At 42.2% G+C, this 23,245-nt stretch overlaps 1 protein-coding gene across 1 annotated transcript; it reads right to left on the bottom strand.

Annotated features, from left to right (window-relative positions):
- Positions 1-1,261: 1,261 nt before the first annotated feature.
- Positions 1,262-17,016, bottom strand: LOC116951009 (oligosaccharyltransferase complex subunit ostc-like). The gene is made up of 5 exons (XM_076073360.1): positions 16,097-17,016; positions 14,008-14,132; positions 12,864-12,957; positions 12,346-12,543; positions 1,262-1,966 (listed from the first exon to the last, which is right to left on the bottom strand). Exons 2-5 carry the CDS (start codon positions 14,126-14,128, stop codon positions 1,945-1,947), a joined length of 435 nt encoding a protein of 144 aa, XP_075929475.1. The 5' UTR covers positions 14,129-14,132; positions 16,097-17,016; the 3' UTR covers positions 1,262-1,944.
- Positions 17,017-23,245: the final 6,229 nt, after the last annotated feature.

Here is a 23,245-nt window from a genome sequence, read left to right as displayed (position 1 = left end):
GTTAAGAGAAAAAAAAACGTGGCTCATGGAAAATTAAACCTGCGTTTAATCTAGCGATGTCCTGATACGTGCACAGTTTCAAGAAGAGAACTATATTAGGTGTAAATGTGTCGTTAATGATACATTACACTTACGCGATATAACGCAAACATACTTATTTTAAAAATAATATTGGTTGCGAAAGCCTACGTGCCGAACAGATTGCTGTGTTGTGTTTTTTTTTGGGTATAATTTAGAGTTTTGATAATGGATAGCTGGGCAGCCGACAGGTTAATCTTCTTGTTAATCATTCTTAATTATATTCATATTCTTAGCTCTTTCGGTAAAGTCACGTTGAAGGGAAACAATAAAATATTTTTTTATTGTTTTATATATTTTATTATTTTTTTATTTTTATTGTTTCCCTTCAACGTGACTTTACCGAAAGAGCTAAGAATATGAATTACTGCAGTCACGAAAGCTTTAAATCAAAATTCATTCTTAATTAGTGCAGTTTTTCAATTAGAATGCATCTTTCACTCGCTGATCATGAAATGCAGGGAAATTATTCTCTAATGACGATTATTATTTGTATAGCTGCAATACAACCCCACGAAATTGTATTACAAATGTAGGCCAATGTGCACCCTTCGTATTACAGTTTCACCAATGTTACACTTTCATAATATTTCGCTGACTTTATATTGCTTTACACTATAACATATAACATGGATATATTAAGAATGAACAGCCCTTTGTCAATCCCGTGCTAGATGACGTCCTTGCTGATCTCGTCAAGTAGCATAAACCATGGCAGCGGCTTCTGGCTGGCCATCGAACAAAGACGGTCACCGCATCGCGCGCTTTCAGATGCACTTCTGCGGCCGTCTGGAACGCTCTTCCTTTAGATCTTAGGGAGTCACTGTGGAGCTGTGAACTTTTAAATCAAAACTGAAAACTAATTTCTTTAGAACTGTTTTTTTTGTGTTTAGTTTGTTGTCCTTCCCCCACACCACCGATAAGCACGGTTGGCTACGTATGGTGCGAAAGAAGTTCAACATACATATTTACATGGGGGTAGTTTGACCATACTTCACCACACTGATTAATATGGTTTGGCGAAAGGGGATGCCCAGGATCGGTTCTGAACTCACTCGCCACTGATGTTAGCCGTACTCAGGTGTCAAACCTTCATCACCAGGTTCATGGTGGAGTTCACTCACCACTGCACAATCTCCTCCACCTCCGCTTTAATGAATAGTATATATACTTTTTTTAAAGCTTTCGTGACTGCAGGGATTTATATTCTTGATTCTTTCGGTAAAGTCACGTAGAAGGGAAACAATAAAATAATAAAAAAACAATACAATTCTCACGACGTTTCGACTGCAACACAAGCAATCATCATCAGGTGTGAAAACCACAGCAAGAAAATTTGCTCGCCACCATGGTGCCCATGACATTAACCAACACGTATCTTTTGCTGGTCCCTAAGCATCTTGAGACGTAGTCACATTTAGTCACTTGAAACATTAAAATCGTATTACAGTACACTGTGTGCTTGCCAAAGCCTTATTGAGATTGGGCACATTTCCTTGGGGCAAAACTGTTACTGTGCCATAAACGCTAAATTAATTACGATGGTGATTATGATGAGAGAATTGAACTTCAGTGTAATCTATGGTGTGTAAGTAATTGTCCCCACCAACATTGCAAAAGCAGCATAATAGTCACACTTTAATGACTCCAAAATGTTCAACGCCTAGACTGTTTGAGCCAAAGCTAAACCATTGAACGCCAAAAAAAAACTCAAATAAACTGACGTGTACAATCATTAGCCACGCAAGGGTCATGTATAAGCTCTGTTGTGTAAATTCTATTCGTCCCCGTGCAAGTATTATTTTCATATTTTCTTTGGCTGTGTGTAAAGCGATGATGGTGTTGAATGCCCTCTTGTATTTCTTGTCACATGCTTCTGAGGTAACTCCTGTAAGCCACAAAGTACAACAATATTTTTTCACGGAACAGAATCAGAATCTTTACATAACATCGACGTGTCAGCACAAGCTCCCTGGTTTTACTGTATTATTTTACAAATGGCAGTTGACATCGTGTGGGGAGACTGTGAAAGGTGCTTTTTCTGAGTTAAAGATAACTGTGGTATCCCTAATAGAGGGGTTTTTTTGGGGGGTTAAATCGCGTAAATATATAAATGTGTTGTTGAACCCGCCACCACCCGACACAGCCAACCGCCCCCTAAAAAAACCTCTCTATTATGGATGATATTGGTCGCGAAAGCCTACGTGTTAAACTAACTGTGGTATCGATGCTTTATAGTCAACAGCAAATCAGCAAGCCACAAAATGACTGACTGAAAACAACTTACATTATCGAACTGGGACCCCCCATATCGTAAAGTGAGCCTGACTCTTTTGATGGAGCAAATGTGTGTCGAAACCGTTTCAGATTTTGCCTGTCTTGATTAAATGCTGCTAAAATTATGCAACTGGTCGTGCAGCCGATGGTTTGTGGAATAAATATTTTTTACGTGGAAAGATGGATACGTGAAGGAGACATCTTGTTTATTTATTGTGTTATTTCATCACACAATGGGTTGAGGCACTTGTAAACAAAGACACTTGCCCATTGTTGCATAGCATGGGGCATACATTGACGTGACGTGTTTAGGATTGTTGATTCATTGCTGCAGTCTGAACACCATGGTGATAAAAAAAATGAACCCGCAAAGTAATTCATCCAGTTCTTAATGCAGCCAGCACCCTTGCGTCAGCTGCACTGACATCATTATCCTTTAAAAAAACGACTTAAACCACAAAAATATTTTGAATGCAGCTGTAAAATCAGTTCAACAAATTATTCTGTGATGCTGCTGCATTGGCCACGTTGCTCAAACACTTTTAACTCAACACATTCGTCAATAACACTGTCTTAAAAAGACAAATTCAGTACGTACATTCTAGACAATGGCCTCAGTGATAGAGAGGCCACTCCACCTCTGTGGCAAATCTGTTAGGTTTTGTTATTGTAAAAATCTATTGAAACCTTTAATACAATATTTACTTACCTCAAAGTCTGATTGGCAACACCATTGATGGTTTTGTAAATATGGTCATGGAAGTGGAGATATTAAAGATGCAGCTCGAAGTAATTTAACCATTCAAAACCTTTCGTCCAATGGCTGAATTCAGACTGTGTGATATCAATCGGTATGGAAGTACATCAAGTAGGTTGTTGTGGCCATGTGTGTGAAGTTTTAGTGATCTCTCCAAACATGTGACTTCGCCTGCACTCTGATTCCCTCCCAACCGAGGTGAGCTTGGGTTAATCAAACACACCACCATATCACTATTTGGACCAAACCACAGGGAAAAAAAAACATCCACAGGATGAGGGAACACTCAAAGTCCATATGGATAGGTCAATACCCTACTTCATGTACTGTATCCTGTAGGCCAGGGGTGGGGAACGTCCGGCCCGCGGGCCGTATAAGGCACCGCGAAATCATTTAGTGTGGCCCTGCCAAAGGCAACCGCAGGCGGGACTCGAAATTCAATAAATCTAGGAGCAAACCTGGAAAAGCAGTTGCGAGTAGCAACATCATCAATACCAGCTAACATCATCACACACCTCACCAAAGAGAAGCAGTTCCAGCCATCACATATAACATGCTAATTTTTAAGTTGATAATTTTGGATGGCCCGCGAATGATGTAATATAAATATCCAAATGGCCCTTGGCAAAAAAAAGGTTCCCCGCCCCTGCTGTAGGCAGTACAGCCCAAGCCACAGATGTTTAACGGTCTTTATGTGATAATCTCTCTTTGACCCACCAATCCCAGCTCCAAGAGACTGGATTACAATCAGGCACCACCGCACACACACCAGGCAACAGCATTTAATAAACAGTGACCAAACAAAGATGGATAAAGTTAGATTTGCAGAAGCTAAATAGGATTGAGCCTGGATAATGCTTGTATCGGTCATCGAATTGTGCAAAGGACAGGTGTAGTAGCCATTATTACAGCTGTAATATTACATGGAAGTCACGGTAGCGAGATGTTAACTACATCGCCTAGTAGACAGGAGGTCGTGGATTCAATCCCGACTCTGACGCCTGCTGAATATTTGGAGTTTGTATGTTCTCCCTGTGATCGTGTGGATTTTTCTCCGGATCCTCCGGTGGTTCCCTCCACGTTTGTAAATGTGTGTGTTTCCACATGATAAGCCCCTTCATTGAGCTATAATTTGTGGCCTCTAAAAATTAGAAATATAGCTCAGTGGGCATTACCCGGTAAATAAGAAATAAAAATAGGCATTGTGGACAGTAGAGGGCAGGACAGAACTCCCACTGATGAAGTATGGCGAAAATAACCCCCACAACAGACCGTGCATGGTTTGCCCTCATCCAGCAGTGGATTGCCAAGACGTCCTGTATATACTCATGACGGCGGCTTTTGGCTATCCATAAAACAAAGACGGTCACTGCATCGCGCGCTTTCAGGTGAACTTCTGCGGCCGTCTGGAACGCTCTTCCTTCCGATATGCGGAAGCCACTGGGGCTATGCAATTTTAAATCTGGATTGAAAACGAACTTCTTTAGAATAGCTTTTTGTGTTTAGTTTGTCGTCCTTCTCCCGCACTTCCAAGTAGCACGGTCGGCACACATATGGTGCGAAAGAAATTCAACATACATCAATCGCAATCCGCGAAATACAAGCATGTATCAGTCTATCGGGCTATAAACCAGCGCTTTACAAATGCCAGAGTACATGGCAACTGCATAATTATTTGGTTACCTCCATTGGTAAATACGCGGCATGGGAGCTGGATATAATAGGCAATTTGTGTTGGTTTACTTTGCTGTTCAAAGGGAATCTTTATTAAGTGTTGTGGAAAAGCAACCACCACAGTGTTATTCATGTCAAGCTGATCTCTGGAGTGGGTGGCGATGTTTGGCCCAAGTTTTGTTTCGTTAAGTTTGAAAGTCACATCACGTTTCACACTGTCGAACGAGAGTTGAGGTCACTCTAGAATGGCGATTCGAGCAAAAACAATATTCATCCCCTTGAGAAAAGACATATTAACCATTAATGATCGCCAGCTATGCATATTATGGAATCCTTTGTCATTACAACTGATAAAATGAATCCACCCACTACAATCAATTGTGCGTATGACTGAGTTCAAAGGCCAATTCATTTGTAGATTGGCTCGTCATTCTAGCTAATTATCTGGGGTGTTAATCGGCTCATAAAGTACCGCATCTAATTCAAGAAAAAACACCGCATTGGCTACCCAGAATAATAATTATAACTGGATTACATCTAACCTGTACTTCAATGTATCTTTTAACTGAGGCCAGTGTGAGGTTTTCAATGTTGCATGTTAGATCGATAATAACGCGTGTCATAATTTCGACTTGTAACGCACAAAGTGTTCGCTCACTCTCGCAGAGAGAGAAAGAGAAAACGACTCAGAGGTTCCAAGAACCACAGAAAAGTGGGAAAGACAACAGCCAATTGCCCACGCTCTACGGTCCTCTATATGTTAAGATATTTTCAGCAAATCAATAATTTTTTTTATTTAAAGCTTTCGTGACTGCAGGGATTCATATTCTTGGTTCTTTCGGTAAAGCCACGTAGAAGGGAAACAATCAAAAAATAAAAATATGAAACAATAAAATTATCACGACGTTTCGACTGCAACACAAGCAATCATCATCAGGTGTGAAAACCACAGCAAGAAAAAAAAACGTCGTGAGAATTTTATTGTTTTATATTTTTATTATTTTATTGTTTCCCTTCTACGTGACTTTACCGAAAGAACCAAGAATAAATCAATCATTGTTTATGCGTGGAAGGAAACTTCAGCACCCAGATACAAAAAAAGAAATCCACGCGCGCTGGGGGTTGAAACTCGATTTCGCACAGACGGAACAAGTGGAGTCCACATGTTTCTGTAGCGGCTTCTCTGGACGAGCCAGGGCACGCCACCTTCTGAAAGCCCAGAGGAAGGGAAATTTCACAACTCTCGCCGCCTCCACTGTGCTGGATTACAGGCGTGCGCCACCACTACCCGACAATGTCCATCGCACTCCCTAAAAGCTTACAGAAAAAAAAGCAATACTAATCCAGAGAAAACAATTGACAATCAAGGTTACATTGCTTTTAAGGAAGCACAGTCATATAACGTCCCACCGTTGCGTTTGTGAAGTGAGTTTATTGGGTGATTGCTTTTTTTACGACAAGAGAACCCTCTTACTTTATGGCCAAAGGTGATCACAGCAAAGTGGCTTTAAGTGCATGGCATTGGTGCAACGCGATGCGAAAGCTCACCATGTGACTCGTAAGAGCAGCACAAAGCAGTTGCGTGAACGTGACACTGATCAGAAGTGGCGTGCACAGGCCTCGTTCAGATGTCACATCCCACTGATATTAGCCGTGTATGAATGTATGTTGAACTTCTATCTCACAAAAAAAACAGTTATAAAGAAATGAGCTTTCAATTTGAATTTAAAAGTGCATAGCTCCAGTGGCCTCCTAATACTGGAACGAAGAGCGTTCCAGACGGCTGCAGAAGCGCATCTGAAAGTAATCATCTTTGTTCAATGGCCAGCCAAAAGCCGCTGCTTCTAGGATGACCAGAGTTCATGTCAGATCAATAAGACGAAGCATCCCTATTGCTAAATGACCACCCTGCCGTGTGGCGCTTATCTTCACCCTGCAGTCCAGGAGCAGTGGTGGGACTTCTACATTTTTATAACTGTGCAGTAAAACCCAATGTTGGCCCCACGTTAGCCTAATTTTCCGTTTTCTGGGACGTCAACTTCCCAACGGGTGGTGCAGCCTCAACAGGCAGTGTTCATTTTACTGTTCTCAAGAGGCGGTGGTGATGATGATAATGGGACTGGGGTTCACGCTGGCCAGGGTATGAACTCACGTTCATTTGATTCCGAGTTTTGCCAAAAGGCTAACCAATTTCAATATTCATAGGGCACAAATTATTTCCAAATGAGTTGTGGAAAATTGTGCTATTTAATTAAATGAAAGTATCATCCTCTAAATTGCAAGCAATTCACTGCCTCCAACCTCAGCACCGTACATATTTTCCATGAAATTTTGGAGTACGCTCAAACAGAAACAACAATTCATGCATAAATCACTTCTTATTCTGCTGTATGTGCACTGCGAACACTGTGTTTAGCGTCTAAAACATGTCATGTTGTAAATTAGGGGACCAGTCCACTCGAGGCATGTTTGTAAGGGGTGTGTGTACGTGCAGAGTGTTGGAAACTTTAACGTATGTATGTACGTTGAACTTTTTTCGCGCCGTACCTAGCCAACCGCACGAATCGGAGGTGCGGGGGAAGGGCATAAAACCAAACACAAAAAGTAGTTATAGAAATTTTAGTTTTCCAAACCGAACACCCCTTTCCTAAATGTGGTGTCGATCCACTCGTAATTACAAACATGTGCCTATACTCACGGGGACCTGCTGTCAAGCACACAGGTACAAGCCATGCGCATGGCCCTTTACCCATTTTCATGGGGGGGCTTTAACACTTGAGATAACATATCACGGCACTGGACTTGGTTCCAGTCTTATTGTAAGATCGTTTAAAGAAATGTCACAAAATGGATGCCATGCAGCGTCGTTACGTTTTACCCCCCCCCCTCTCCGCAAGTAGCAAGTAGCAAGTACCCAGTGGACATGTAACGTTGAGCCAACGTTGGCACGTGGCTTGAATCGTTGGCCCAACGTTGGCCCAACGTTACATATTCACTGGGTACTGTTTAAAGTACTGGGATTGTCCACTTCCACAATGCAGAGCCAGTTCGTACAATATACATTAACACTTTTTTTTGTAAACTACACTTTAAAACGAAATTATTAAAATAAAATCTGTTTTTAATCGAGGAAGCGGACAGGTACAGCCGCAGCAACCCCCAGTGCTCACGTTCGCAATTCAGTCCACATGAAGAGCCTGCCTGAGGCAGTACAGCAGGAAGGTTGCTGGCATCTGTGCAGATGTTGCTCATGGAATGTTTTTGTCCCAGTGCTATGGTTTGGTCCCACGTGCAACACTAGCGATGTTAATAATGGCCAAACATCCCAATGCAGCATCATTATAAAAAAAAAGTCGTGACATTCGGTGAAGATTTTCTGGACAAGTCAAGAAATGTAGTATTTGTAAACAAGTAAACATGTTGCCCCAAACAAACGAGTGTGGTGCTTTGCTCGCTTCTCTTGCTGCATTGTTTAGTATAATCGTGCGTCGCATTTTTCAGTTTATCGTTAAACACCACAAGGTGGACATCGTAAACTGCAGCGGCATGGAGACTGCAGTTTTGGACGGAATGGGACAGAACTATAGGTTGATGAAATAATATGTACCATCATAATGGCTGAAAAGCGCGCGAGATGACTGGTGTGGTGTGCGATAAGAGGGTCCCAGTTTGGTTGAAGGGAAGTGTAGTGTATAATGTGTATAGTAGTGTATAGTGTAGTGTATAGTAGTGTATAGTATGAGACGGTGGTGAGGTCGGTGCTGTTGTATGGGGCCGAGTGTTTGGTGTTTAACAAGGAAGGAGACGGGGGGGGGTGAGAAATGAAGACGTGAGAGGAAGCCTCAATGTGCTAGAAATCACAGAGAAGACGAGAGATAGAGAAGGCTCAGGTGTGGTTCGGTCATGTGGAGAGACAACGAGCAAATCGTGTGGGTCAGAAGGTGCAAGTGATGCAAGTGGAAGGAAATAAATCAAGAAAAGTAAGGCAGCAGAAGAGGTTGAGGGGGGGAGGCGATGTGGTGCGGTTGGACCGTGGTGGCCCGAGGAGATGCTGCAGGACAGGGCAGCGTGGGGAAGGTTGGCAAGGACAGCGGACCCCGACGTGAGTGGGACAGACGCGTGGAAGAAGGACAAGGATTCAAATTTACCAAAATAACCGGGGAACAGCAATCTTATGGGGTGCCCCATTTTTAGCAAACCACAGTCTAACCACTGCGGTTGAAGTATGATCCAACAACCCCATCATTGCCTTGGCACGGGAGGGACTTTCATCCAGAATCGGACTGACAAATGACTCTACACTATATTGCTGCTATTGTACTTTATTTATTTTAAAAGTACTGCATTCATATTCTTGGTTCTTTCGGTAAAGTCACGTTGAAGGGAAACAATAAAATAATAAAATATATATAAAACAATAAAATTCTCACGACGTTTCGATTATAACACAGTTATCATCAGGTGTGATGATGACTGTTTTTCACACCTGTTGATGACTGTTTATGTTACAGTCGAAACGTCGTGAGAATGTTATTATTTTATATATATTATTATTTTATTGTTTCCCTTCAACGTGACTTTACCGAAAGAACCAAGAATATGAATCACTGCAGTCACGAAAGCTTTAAATCAAAATTTAAGTACTGTATTGTCCATTCCTGTTCTGCTTTGGAACTATAAGTTAAACATTGGTGCCACCGGGTGGTACGAGTGGAAATTGCATTGTGTATAATGCACTCCTGTATAGGTACTTGGGTCGAGATGGAAGGGTTTTTTAATATTTTTGTGTCCAACAGCCTCTATAACAAACCCTCCCAAGACTCAGTATGTTGCTACAATGAACGTTAATTTAGTCAATCATTTTTTTCGTAAATTAATACTTGTCCCAACCACTTAGATGCTCGGTGATAGGTAACACATTACAAAAATGTTATTAAATACTGTAATGAAAAACAATCACGATAATAATTGACATAAATTAGGCCATACACTACTGGATGAAGGTCTCAACATAATATGCCAGTCACGGGGGGGTTTGTTTGACCATACTTCACCACACTGGTCGTCACGGTTTCGAAATCGGTAGCCACTCACGTGATTACCCATAGCCGGGAATCAAACTCAGATTGGTGGGTTCAAAGGGCAGTCTGTGAAGAGATAAATAACTGTGTTGTGTTAGCATTTACAACAGAATGGCAATGTACTACCGCGAATACGTTTTTACGGTCGTGCTGTGTATATATAGTTCGCTACGATTTCGGGTTGTACCGTGTGTTGTTCAGCATTTGTCTGACGTTTCGCTCCCAGCACGACCTGCGTTTGATTCCCGGCACTGGAACAGGATCATTGGCGACTGATATCTGAACCAATCCCAGCCCACTCGCCACCACCACTTCGCAAACCTTCACTGACTCTAGTGCGACGCAGCCCGAAGAGACATTGAAGAAATGTCCACGTACGTTTGTAGGCTCGTTGAAATGTGCACAACTGTACAGTGCTGGCAGTGAGCCGCTGTTGTGGCCCTGAGTTGCCTCCGATGGCTTTTAAGTGGTATGGGAGTGTACGCTTCGCTAAACTGCACATGGACCCATTACCGCATCTTGGGTTTCGTTCAACTTGAAGTCGAATCCCACGCCAATTGTATTTCTGTAATTCTAATTCAATTGCAGGGCCTGTGTTAGGATGGAGTTATTTTTTTTTAAGACAAGGCAACCCACACGTCCGTTGGACGTGACTATCTGTCCCTGCTAGCCAGAAAGGCAACCAGCAAAACTTTTACTTATACAGAGCCCTGTCTCACTCGACGTTTCTCTTGCCTTGTATATGCTGCATGTTCCAATGTATCTCAAATTCCCACGTTGTCTTCATTTCGAGTTGTTTCTCTTTTCTGGTCCATTGTTGTACCTCTCTTCCTCTATATTCCTCTCTTGCCTCCAATGTATCTCACCCACTTCCCTCGCCCCTATCTCCCTGTTTCTCTCTCTCTCTCTCTAACCTCTCACACTTGCTCTTCTTATTCCCAATTCTCCCTTTTCCATCTCAATCTCTCTTGCGCGAGCCAGCCAGCCAGGCAGACAGGGAGTCCAGACATGAAGCCAGCCAGCAAAACGTTTGTTTTTTTTTCTAATAAAGCATGATATGATAGTAGCAAGAATAAGGGGCTTATGTTACAAACGGTTCCAGCTGTTCTGGTTGAATAGTTTAATCTGACATTCCGTAGTGTTTGGCTGATTGTTAGTATTGGGCCATGTGCATGGCTCAATACTAACATTATTTGATCTTGCCACCATAGGCCACTTCTGTCATCTTAAGCTTTAGGTGACTTTACGAGCTTCCCAGGTAGCTCAAAGGTAAGAACACTGAGCTGGCGCTGCACTTCTGAAATCCTGGGTTCAAGCTGGCCCGTATGTGTGTATGTATGCACGTACGTTGAACTTCTTTTGCACTGGATGTAGCCAACCGTGCTAATCGGAGGTGCTGGAGCAAGGACAACAAGCAAAACACACAAAAAAAGCAGTTCTAAAGAAATTAGTTTTCGATCTAGATTTAAAAGTGCATACAGTGGTACCCCGGAGATCGAACTTAATTCGTTCCAGAAGGCCATTCGAACACCGATTTGTTTGAACACCGAATTAATTTTCCACATAATAATTAATCTAAATTACATTAATTGGTTCCAGACACAAGAAATCTCTCATTATAAAGCATTTTTACACGAAGTTTACAGTAATTACATGCATAAAATCGTGCAAAAAAACAAGAAACACAATAAATAAATGGGGCAAGAAATGTTCGGAAATATCGTTGGAACACCGATTTGTTCGAGTTCTGGTGCGTTCGATCTCCGAGGTTCTACTGTATCTAGATTTACAGGTCAGTGTGAGTTAGAGAAGTTGGGGGGAGCTGGGAAGGAGGGAACGGTGCAGGTCTGGTTTAGATGCCACATGCCACTGATATGAATGTGGCCAGGAATCAAACTTAGGTGGCACATTCATGGTGTAGTGCGCTAACCACTGCACCGCCACTTCATCCAGTGTATGGTTTGTAGGGTTATAATTCATGTTTCCCTTGAATAAGAATTCGGTTAAGTGACACTGATAAATGAACAGATATTTTCTTTTATGTAAACATTCCCTATACAATGGCATTTTGTTCAAGTGCAATTAGTATTTTATTTTAACCTTCTTTACATTGAATGGTTAAAACTCGTATTACATTTTTGGCTGAACTGTGCTCCATCTATGTAGATGGAATGTTCCTGCCAATAACATCTGGCAACCCAGCAACATTTGTTTAAAAAAGGCTGACTCTGCTGATGAGACCCAGGAGGTCAAAACTATTCCAGAGTTTGCTTGTTTAAACAAATACTCCTGGATTTAATTTGTCTGCAAACCAGTGGGTTGACGGACAACAAAAATGAAATAAAAAATGTTATGCGAAGAGACAAATGGCTGTCTCTGTATTCTACCATTCAATTGTTAAAAATCATCAACGGTACGCAGAATATACCTCCCACGTTTCTCGACCACCCTCGACTTAGAAACAACGGCGCAACTCACGGGAACTTGATGTGGATGAATGCCCTGGAGGCAAGGAATCCGCCGAGCATGCACGCACCGCCCAGAGAGAGGCACAGGTAGCGGTGCAGGCGTGAGAGAGAGGGCTTTTCAGCTGCCAACATCAGCAGCAAGCCCAGGCCTCCCACACAGAACAGCATGCCGGCAGCCAGCCCTTCCAAGATGTACTGCGAATGTAGGCTGCAAGATGGACCGCAAACAAGCACATGAGTGAACTTTGAAGACCTTTGCTTTATGGATGTGCGTTGTGTGTAGAGTTTTTGTTCAGGATTTTATTATTTTGCCAGTGGGGAGCCGCCGTTGAGGTTCCGTAATTATCGCGTGTTTCATGAGTAAATAGTTGAAGAGAGCTCAAATAAATGCCAGGTGTGGGAACCGAGTTGAGAAACAAACTCGAGAGAAATAAGTGACTCCAAAGTACAAGCAAGGAAACGTACAAATCCCAGTATTGTTTAAGACGCTGGTAATCACACAAATGACGCCGTTCGGTTGCCACTGACCTGTTAGCCTTGAAGACAATGGGGCGCTGGTGTCCGTGAGCATCAATCCTGCTCCCTATGCTCGGAGGTTCGTGAATGATGTCATATATCACGCCTGCAAATCGACCGAGGGTCAAGTTTGTGTTTCAGAAATATGAACAGTCGAAAACAACAGGTAATCATGATGCTTTGATATTTGCGACGTACTGTTGTAACTCTTTGACTCTTTCGGTAAAGTCACGTAGAAAGAAAATACATTTAATAATAGAATACGACGTTTCGATTTCAACGCAAGCAACAGTAATCAGGTATGAAAGAATGAGAAACCAAACCGAGTAAACTTAGAAATGCTTTCGTACCTGATGACGGCTGCTTGTGTTGCAATCGAAACGTCGTATTATTTATTTTATTTTCTACATGACTTTACCGAAAGTACCAAAGAGTAATTCCAGCAGTCACGAAAGCTTAAAATCAAGTTTGGTACTGTTGTAATTTAATAGATTCGGCCTCTCAACATACTATGGTCAGTAAGAATAGTTGCAGCATTGTACAAAATATGTATTTATAAAGTGGCTTTCCTATGAGACCGGCCTTTGTGATCAAAAATAATTCCCACCATTGGCTCAGGATTACAGAGATAAGACCTCTTACAACGCTTGCATAAGACAAGTGACACTAACTTGAAAATAAAATCTGAATTTTCATTGAATGACCTGTAATTACTATAGCTCTAAAGTATATATATATTTTTTACATGATATCATTTCAACTTTTGACACAATTGCAGTCTTTATCCTAAGCGAAACAAAATATAAACAAATAGGAAAGTATACTCTTTGGTTCTTTCGGTAAAGTCACGTGGGTATAAAAATAAGAGATCACGACGTTTCGATCGCAACACAAGCAATCGTCATCAGGTGGGACAACCACTTCAGCAGTTTTTTTTTTCTTGCTGTGGTTGTCCCACCTGATGACGATTGCTTGCGCTGCGATCGAAACGTCGCGATCTATTATTTTTCAACCTACGTGACTTTACCGAAAGAACCAAATAGTATGGATTCCTGCGGTCACGAAAGCCTCAAATCAAAATAGGAAAGTGTATTAGACTGCGGATAAGCGCCACTTCTGCGGAGTGGAGATTTGCACGCGCACAGCACAGACGCACCTGATACAAGCACGAAGTAACCGATCATCGTTGCGATGAACGCAGTCGTCGCAGAAGGGATCACCAGCCAGCCGGGCTTCTTTATACGAACCCTCGGCCACTCTATGACTTGTCCCACCATTGTCCTGCAGCGAAGCAAAGCACAACGCCTGTGAGTAAAGGCGTGTCGTCTGGTAGTGTGGAGTGTCGTGGTGAGCGCTCCGCGCTACGACCCCCCACCCCATCCGAGTTCGATTCCCGCTCAAGGCCACGAACACCAGTGACGATTTTCTGACCTCCCCGAGGTTGACTCAGCCTCAACTGAATACCTGGTGCAGTGTGTAAATATCGCCCCTCGTGTACCGTTCCGGCATTAATAAATGCTCGCTAACAGCACTTGTCCCAAAAGTATGTTTAGGCTATACTGTATGGGGGGGGGGGGGTCTTTGTCTTTGGTAGGTGAAAATAGGTAAAGGTGCAGCCTCGCAATTGCTTGTTCACAGCCACTGCAGGTGGACGGGCCTCCACTAGAGCTAATTACGGAGGTTATTTGAGCCACTCATCAACATTTCATACGATGTGTTGGAAGAGGTAGGTGTTACCCACACTTTAACCCATCACGTACGCCCTGCCAATTGACTAACCTGTGGAGCGCCAATTTCTACTGCTGGGTGGATAGAGGTCGGTGGGGATTTGAGTTTCAACTGCAGGATGACGACCCCTGGGTTGCAAGCACTGTGTGCTAAACATTTTGCCATGGCAGCTCACTTGGCTGGTGGGCTCACAGAGCTAATGTGATGCATATTGCAGACCACCGAGTCTCTGGCTCAAAACCCAGGAGTCCACCAAAGACAAAAAAAAACAAATCCTCATGTTAGACCATTTGACTTTTTTCAACTGAGCTGAATATCAGTACAAATATAAAACTGAAAATGTGGGTTTGGTACGTAATGTTTTATCCATTAGAACCCCAGATGTGTGGGCCAGTCTTGCATCAACTACAAGATCACACTCACCCTCTTCCAGACCCTCCGTGAACTCGCGCGACCTGTGGCGTACCAAAGTTACCTCTTCCCTCCCTAACCAACGCCGCGTGCCACCAGCTCCAGCAACCATCTAAGCCCCCGTTGAACCTTCGCTCTGTGGGTGGTCACTGCTTCTCTGCTGCTGCCCCTGCTATCTGGAACTCCCACCATCAGGCCGTCTGCATTACTGACTCCATCCATCTTGTCAAATCCAAGCTTTAAAACGTTCCAGTTCTCCTCTGCCTATGACTGACCTTGTGCATCTGTCCACGTGTTTTGATCGGCCCTGATAGGACATGCGTTAGACGCCTGCCCCCATAAGGGTTCCCTTCACCGTAATAGCATTTGTCCCTTGTTATTTGTCCGCTGTAGAATAACGCTAAACTCGTTTTCTAGATTAAAAACTCATTTATTCACAACTGCTTTTTATTGTCCTTCCCCTGCACCTCCGATTAGCACGGTTGGCTACATAACGGTGCGAAATAAGTTCCACTTACATACATACGATACGCGTGTCTTTATGTTTTCTCTACAAAGTCTTGAGAAGTGATCACATTTGGACGCTTTATAAGTACAAATTGTGTTTCGTGGCTAAAGTGCTTTAGATGGAATATGTACGGATATCACGCAAAGTCTGGATTTTTTTGCAAGAGGCCAACATATGGCTCAGCTGTTGTTGCGGTCCTCGGTGACAGGATTCAACACCCAGCATGGAAATACAAAAAGCAATGCAAAAAAAGTGCCAAAAAATTAATTGCAACATTTTACAACAATGCACAGCTCATATTTTCCACGCGAATGAACGTTACTTTGATACTTGACCACACACTTAAAACAACACTCTCGATTAAAAAGCCAATTGTCATGGATGTTTTGCAACAATTCTCTTTACATTGTACCCCTTCCAAAAATGATTATCCGACATTCGTAAAAGCTCAAACACCATTACGCCTTCAATGTGCTCTTGTCGACGAAACTTCTCATTAGTCAAACATTGTATTTTTTTAACATCCTCATATATCAACAATACCGTTCGTGTCTATTCCTTTGCTTCATGTTAACGCAACAAGCTTCACTCGGCTCACCTGTCCGCACAGAGGCACTCGGCTGGTGGGAAACAGTGGCCTTTGTGTTCTCGCCGTTAAATGTACGGGACGAGCTCTCTCTTTCTCTTTACACGCACGTGACGCTGACTGGGACACGTCCGCTTATCGGTGATAATAAAGCATTAGCAACAGGTGCGTGTATTCGCACGAACATAATGTAACGTGTGCTCTGTCGTGACATTTTGAGGCTCCTCTCCCTAAGCCTGTGAGTCCACCTTTGTCCATGAGAGGGCACTGTTGGTGTTACGGCCAAGGGTCACGTGTACATTATCCCCTCGTTATTCAGCGAATTTCCTCAATTAAACACGTAAATAATCGATTAAATACGCGAAGTGTATCATAACACAAATACAATTTTTTTGTTAAAATAAGCATAACGTAAATACAAAATTAAGTGTTAAATAATAGTTTATAAATGAACTTTCTCTCTCAATGAAGTCGTCGAGTGGAGTTCGAAATGTGATTTGCGGATAGCCAAAATCGCGGATAGCAAGTTTGTGAATAACGATGGAATTCTGTACGTACAGTGATCTATTAAAGTGTATAAACAAAGGTTCCACGGGCTTATTTGTCACTGGATATTTATCGGGTTACTGGTAGACTGGATGTAGTTGGATTGGTATGCTGTAGAGATGTACTGGATGTGGTGTTGTGGGTGAGCGAAATGTTAACTACCTCGCCTGGTATACAGGAGATTGTGGGTTCAATCCCGACCGTGACGCATGTACACTTTTTAGTTTGCGTTTCTCTCTCCATGGTCGCGCGGATTTTTCTCCGGGTCGTCCCGGTTTTCCCTCGACATTTAGAAACATGCTTTTAGAGTATTTGGCTGCTATACATTTCCACACGATAAGCCACTTCGTTGAGCTATCATTTGTGGCCAGGTCGCTTCTGTAAAAGAGCTGTATAGCTCAGTGGGCCTTACCTGATTAAGTAAAAAAAATATAGTTTCGTTTTAAATTGTTTAGTTTTAACTGCAGCATGAATTGTGAACACATCACATTGACTGCACCTCTTGAAATATTGGAAGCTGAGCATATTTGAGCCTGGTTATATTACTTGGATAGGAGGCTGTCTGGGAATATCAGGTGTTGTTGACTTGGCCTGCAACGTGGGCTTTCATATTTTTTGGATTTATACCAGATACTCCGGTTTCCTCCCACTTACAAAAACACACAGTGATGGATTATTATTATTTTTGTTGAGGTATTCATATGGGCGAAGAATTGTTATGGTATTACCATATTACAGTACTATATCCGGGACAGAGGTTAAGTGTTGATGAAACGCAGTCAACTAAAGTGAACCTTCATGGCCAGAAAAAAAAATCTCGAGACCTTTATCAGTCCCTGAGGGAGCTTCCCCCGTCACGTGAAGCGAACCGTCGGACATCGTACCGAACAACGCACAGCGGGTAAAAACCCGAAAATACTTGGGAGAGCTGTGTTCGGCACGACCGTTAATTCCTACGGAAGTGGCTGTTTCAAGGTGCAGCTGCGAATTTGAATTCGCACTGTAAGGCTGTCACACTAGGAAACAAAAATTTCATGCAAAAAATAACAGAAAAATCCACCAGCATGTGCTGTGGATGCACCTGAGCAGGAAACTCTTTAGCACGAACTCGCACAACTGGAGACAATAAATGCATTAAGCTCAGGGAACACAGGGTATTATTGAACTCAAGGGACCTGGGAGACATTATTAAATTCAGGGAGTTCAGCATTATGGTTTGGAGCTGCCGTGCTCACAACTGTAATGTAAAGATTTATGCAACTTTATGAATGATCACAATACAGGGATGCAATTCGATTAATACTAGGTTTTGTAATCCAGTTTTTACCACCTCATTTGTTTCTCTCTGTCTTGTTGTTTGCATAGTCTTATTCACGCCATAGCCAAAAGGTACCATTTGCATTCATTTGTCCAAATATCGGAAGCTGACAATTCTCATACGCGTCGATTGATGTAAAGTGTTGTGAGCCTCAAGAATAAACATGAATCATGTCTGCAGTGGGTGATCACATGGCCGAGTCACCTGTCGGAGATTCCAGTGACCACCCTGAGTATTTTTTTTTAACTATTAACGATTTTTATTTTGCCGGGTAAGGCCCACTGAGTTATGTAGCTCTTCTTGAGAAGCAACCTGGCCACAAATACCAGTTCAACGAAGCGGCTTATCGCATGGAAATGTACAGCAGCCAAATACTCTGAAAGCACTTTGATTCTAAATGTGGAGGGGAAATCCTGAGGACCCGGAGAAAAATCCACGTGACCACGGGGAGAAAATGAAAATTCCAGATATACAGCTGTCAGGGTCGGGATCGAACCCACGACCTCCTATATACCAGGCGAGGTATTCCATTTTTAGCCACCGTGGCTTTTCATCTCGCCGCATTACAGATCCCCTGACGTTATTCGCAAGAGTATGTCATTGTGTGCCAGTGCCAGCATTCAAATGCAGCAAATTTGAATATTACCCGCTAATTACAGTACTCAAAAGGGGTTATACATAGCAATAATCACCCCCCAACTGCCAGACCAATGTCCAAAGTCACGCTTGTAAATTAGACTGTCCTCTTCTCACCTGGTTAAACAAATTAAACTCCAACACCCCAGGTAATGATCACACACGTGGCTTCCACGATCCATTGGACCACTGCACAAATACAGTTGTGCAATGATCCTGTAGATGGCAGTAACACAACACCTTACGTTCCGAAAGCTGCGACTGGCATAATAAAAACAAAGACAAAATACAAAGATTCCCCGTGTAATCTTAGCAGACTATTGGGACAAGTGCTGTTAGCGAGCACCTATGAAGGCCGGAACGGCACACGAGAGAGTGGGTGGCCAGCACCACGCCCGGCCGCCTTTGTCTCCCTCGTGGTGATGTTTCCCCACCGCACCAGGTACTCATTTGAGGCTGAGCCGACCTAAAAAAGGCCCGGGACCGGCTCAGATAATCGTCACTGGTGTTGGCCGTGAGCGGGAATACGAACTTCGGGACTCTGGGTTCGTAACTCAGCGCACTAACCGCTACACTACCGCTCCCCGCGCCGCGTGTAACACCAACAATGTATGATAGTCACTGAAAAATCCCTGCTTAGCTTCCGAGATCTTTAGAGATCGGGCGCATTTTCGGTGCTTTTTTTTTTTAATCACAGGCTCCGTGTAGAGCAGCAGATGACACAGGACTGTTATGCTCCATTTGTGCACCGCACTATGAACCTGGTGACCTGAGTTTAATTGCTGGTCGTATGGCTAACATCAGGGGCTTGTGATATCTGCACCGGTCCTGGGACCCTGCTTTCACAACCCTGCATTGACCAGCACAGTGAAGTATGGTAAAAAATAAAAATAAACCCTCCACGACCCACATGTCATTTGGAGGCTCTCATTCAGCAGTGGATTGAGAAAGGGTTGTGCATAACAAATATACAAAACTGCAGAAGATGTCACTGATAAATATCGATGAGAACATTGATGGTTTGCATCAGGGTTGACAGATTGTATATACTATAAACAGGGTGGCCCAAATTTCAAGACAAATAGGTTAATAACATTTATTTTAACACTGGCGTTAAAATATTTGATTTTTAAAAAAATATATTTAAGCCTTTATTGTGTTATTTGTTATCATTAATATTTATTTTTCATCTTCCTGTGTGGTCACCTGAAATCCGTCGCTTACACAACTCGACCAAGAACCATGAATGAATTGAGACAAGACACAATTTATGATTGTTCAAAGGTTACGCTTGTAATCTTTAAAAAGAAAAGCCAAAATGTATTTCAAAGGAGAATTAATGCATTCATTAATGTTAATGGATGTCCGTTTAAACATTTGTTAAAATATCATAACCCTATGTGTCCTGACTTTTGGGCCACCCCTGTATATGTCATTGGGTACTCATGCAAGAGATAACATTAAAATGTATGGTATGCCCAATGAAGTTATATATATAAATAATACATTATAACGTTTGTGTACATTAGTCATGCTTTGGCTGCAATGCATGGAAAGCTTCAACATTATGCAGCCTTTAATGATGCAATCATGTTGCATTGTATACAGTACTGTAGAGGGATTTCCTATGAAACAGATGCACTAATAGTTATAGAAGCTAATAATGTCAATTTAATTTTGTGATGTGATTCTTTTACATAATTTTGATAAATAAATCATCCCCACGACTTAAACTGAACACAATAAAAAGCAATAACTGTAATTGAAGTGCTATTTCGGTTTGGAATGCTACACACGTGAATGCACCTTAATTTATAACGATATGGCAATGGACACCCGTTTTAAAAAAAAGTGTGCTTCTCAACTGCTGAAATATCTGTATACCTATCTGAAATCACGAAGCAACGTGCAATTAAGGGCATACTTCACATTATTAAGCAGAAGCACTTGTTAGAACAAAAAATTGGGCCCATTATTTATTGCGAGCAAATGAGATGTGATCGCCGTTTCCAAGAAAATGTTGCTATTTGCCAGAGTACATTTTCATAACCACTTTTTTCTTATTAACGTACGTATTGCGCATTTAAAATTCGAATTCTGCAGCACTTATTTAAGAATAAAATCGGGCCGTTATTTTGCTCCCGGCAAATGTGATGTGATCACCATTTCCAAGAATATATTGTGATTTCCAAGACCGCATTCATAACCGCTTTATTATTTTATTCATTGCAAAGACCAGTTCATAGTGTAAAGGCAGCGGTCACACATACACATGCCGAAGCTGACAGTATCCGGTCTGCGTACAGCGTAGCTACAGGGAGTCCATTCATCTACATTTAAGCCTAGGCGATTTTAATCAATCGTCATATTTTTCCATCACAGAAATGGACTTATGTTTAATTTCGTTTAACCAGGGAAGAAGGCGAGTGATATTACAACGTCGTATGTTCACGTAAGTGCTGGCATGATCTGTCAACCCATACGGTTTACCCGTATTCTTGTACAGAGAAATTTAGTTTTTAGGTACATACGGATAATTTTATTGGTCTCTTTGTTTGTGTTTCTCCCTTGTGATGGGACTTTGTAGGATGAACGTTGAGATTTATAAGGTCACGGGGTGACCAACAAGGTCTGAATTTGTCTGTTATAAGGTAGGGGCACTGATAAAGGGCTGGCAGGTATGGCATGATATTAACAAACTGGTTTTATTTCTGACCATGAGAGAAACATAATTTACGTCTGTTTACATACACATTAAAGTGCAGTTTTACGTACTGTAATTGGCTTTAGCCTTGCAATTTTCCAGAAAGTATTAGAGATACTGAGACATCAAAACTGCCCTTCAACAGTTCCATAGGGCTATGATCACAATCACCCTCAGAAATGTTGCTCCTCAATGTTGTGGGTTTAACGTTTTTTTAGTTATAGGAACAGAATTGACGACACTATCTGTGCGAAATATCAGCGTTATTACTCATTCTCGAACATAATTAGAAGTAAACCTTTCACTCACGAACACTCACGCACCGGTGTGGTGAAGTATGGTCAAACAATCCCTTGGCTGACGTGGCATGGCGAGGGCTTCATCCATCAGTGGATTGACCAAGGGGTTGTGGTTATAATTCTTCTTCTTTCGTATGGCATTTTTGTGGATTGCAACAGATTACAAATATCGAGATTTGATATACATTCGACTGCTTCAGGAGTAGCCGCGTGAATTTGTTTCAGATCGCCGTTGAATGATCCGGTTTGGCGGTCGTTCACGATGTGTTGCACAGGTCTGAGATGTCGCAGCACCACCACACTCACAATCTCGACTCTTGAGAAAGTGTCCACACATCTTCCTCGGTAGGTCAGATCCTGGTTGGAGGACTGTGGGGTTAGCCGGCCATGGATTTCTGTATTTAAGCAGGATTTCCCCAGTGGAATTTCTCACCTCTCCAAAATATCCCTTGCCAAGTTCATCACCTCTCTCCGTTGAAATGCAAAGCATGTCACTGCAAATTGTATACATCACAATTGTTAATAATCTAAACCTGGACTGTGGTGAATTGTGTGGAATGGACTTTCAAATTCCCCATTTCAACAAAAAAGAGTAAAGTCCCTTTTTCTTGACACTAACGGTACACAGCTGCATTATATATACTTTCGCGGAATGCCTGTCTTTGTATCCGTTCACCAGGTATTAATTGAACTGGGATCATTTTCAGTTCACATTGGAGGTGTGAATAGACATACGTACAGATGAAGGTTGAAACACGACCCAGCCAATAACATACTGGTCAGGGCACACAGAGAACATTCACAGATACAAATCGTGCATGGGTGCAAGTGTGGACTGATGAAGGGGAGAGCACACAAACAAGAAGGATTTGGATACCAACATCCTGGCAAAGAGCCAGACAGAGTAATGCCTCCCCTTGTGCACTTGCCAGATGGCTCGGAAGACGTTGACCCGTTGGAGCACCTACACTTTGCCCCACTCCGCAAGCTCTCTTGCAAGTTGACAATGCTGCATTGTGCATAACACTATGGACATCTGTGAAATCAGAGCTTTAAAGCTCATCGGATTCCTCAAGTATGCTATGGATTGGCATGAAAATCGTGTTTAAGATTCCTCTTTCTTTTTACCATTGGTCCAACTTCATGTTTAGCATTTAAATAGCCAACGATGGGTTTTATCGCTTCCTTGGGAATTGGCATGTTAAATAAACATATATGGTCATTGTTGGAAGGAAATCCGAGCAGCTGTAAGTTATACTCATAGCTTTCTTTAGAGAGAGGGACAAATAATGTAGGTCATCCTCGTAAAAAAGTTACATTACAATATATTATATTTTAGTTTGTGATAAGCTATCTGTGTGGAGAATTATATCCTCATTTAATTTTTCTCCAGACACTCCGGTTTCCTCCCACGTGCAAAAATAACTCAAAATATGAATTGACCAAACATCTCAAACAAGGACCCGATGGAATATATTTCTCATTGCGAAGTGACCCTTTACTGGGTAGATAGAACACTGTCATTGCTTATGATTGCTAAAGATTATTCAAACTGTCCTCCGGAGATAAATTCGCATTCGTTCAGCCGTACGACCACACACGTTGGAAATAGGACGTCACATTGTTCCAAACAATTTCAATAAATAAAAACTTTACTA

Source organism: Petromyzon marinus, chromosome 41 (assembly GCF_048934315.1).
Source record: "Petromyzon marinus isolate PM22_M1 ecotype Great Lakes invasive population chromosome 41, UKy_Petmar_22M1.pri1.0, whole genome shotgun sequence".
In the NCBI taxonomy this organism is placed as follows: Eukaryota; Metazoa; Chordata; class Hyperoartia; order Petromyzontiformes; family Petromyzontidae; genus Petromyzon; species Petromyzon marinus.
Note: the sequence above shows the minus strand (reverse complement) of the source record. Positions and strands in the feature narration are given on the sequence as shown.

Excerpts from the sequence above, each read along its gene's own strand:
- LOC116951009 (XM_076073360.1), bottom strand. The coding sequence starts at position 14,128 with ATGGTGGGACAAGTCATAGAGTGGCCGAGGGTTCGTATAAAGAAGCCC. Across the intron at positions 12,958-14,007 it reads TTACTTCGTGCTTGTATCAG|GCGTGATATATGACATCATT; the intron begins GTGCGTCTGTGC and ends GTCGATTTGCAG. Across the intron at positions 1,967-12,345 it reads TTCATCCACATCAAGTTCCC|GAGTTACCTCAGAAGCATGT; the intron begins GTGAGTTGCGCC and ends TGTGGCTTACAG.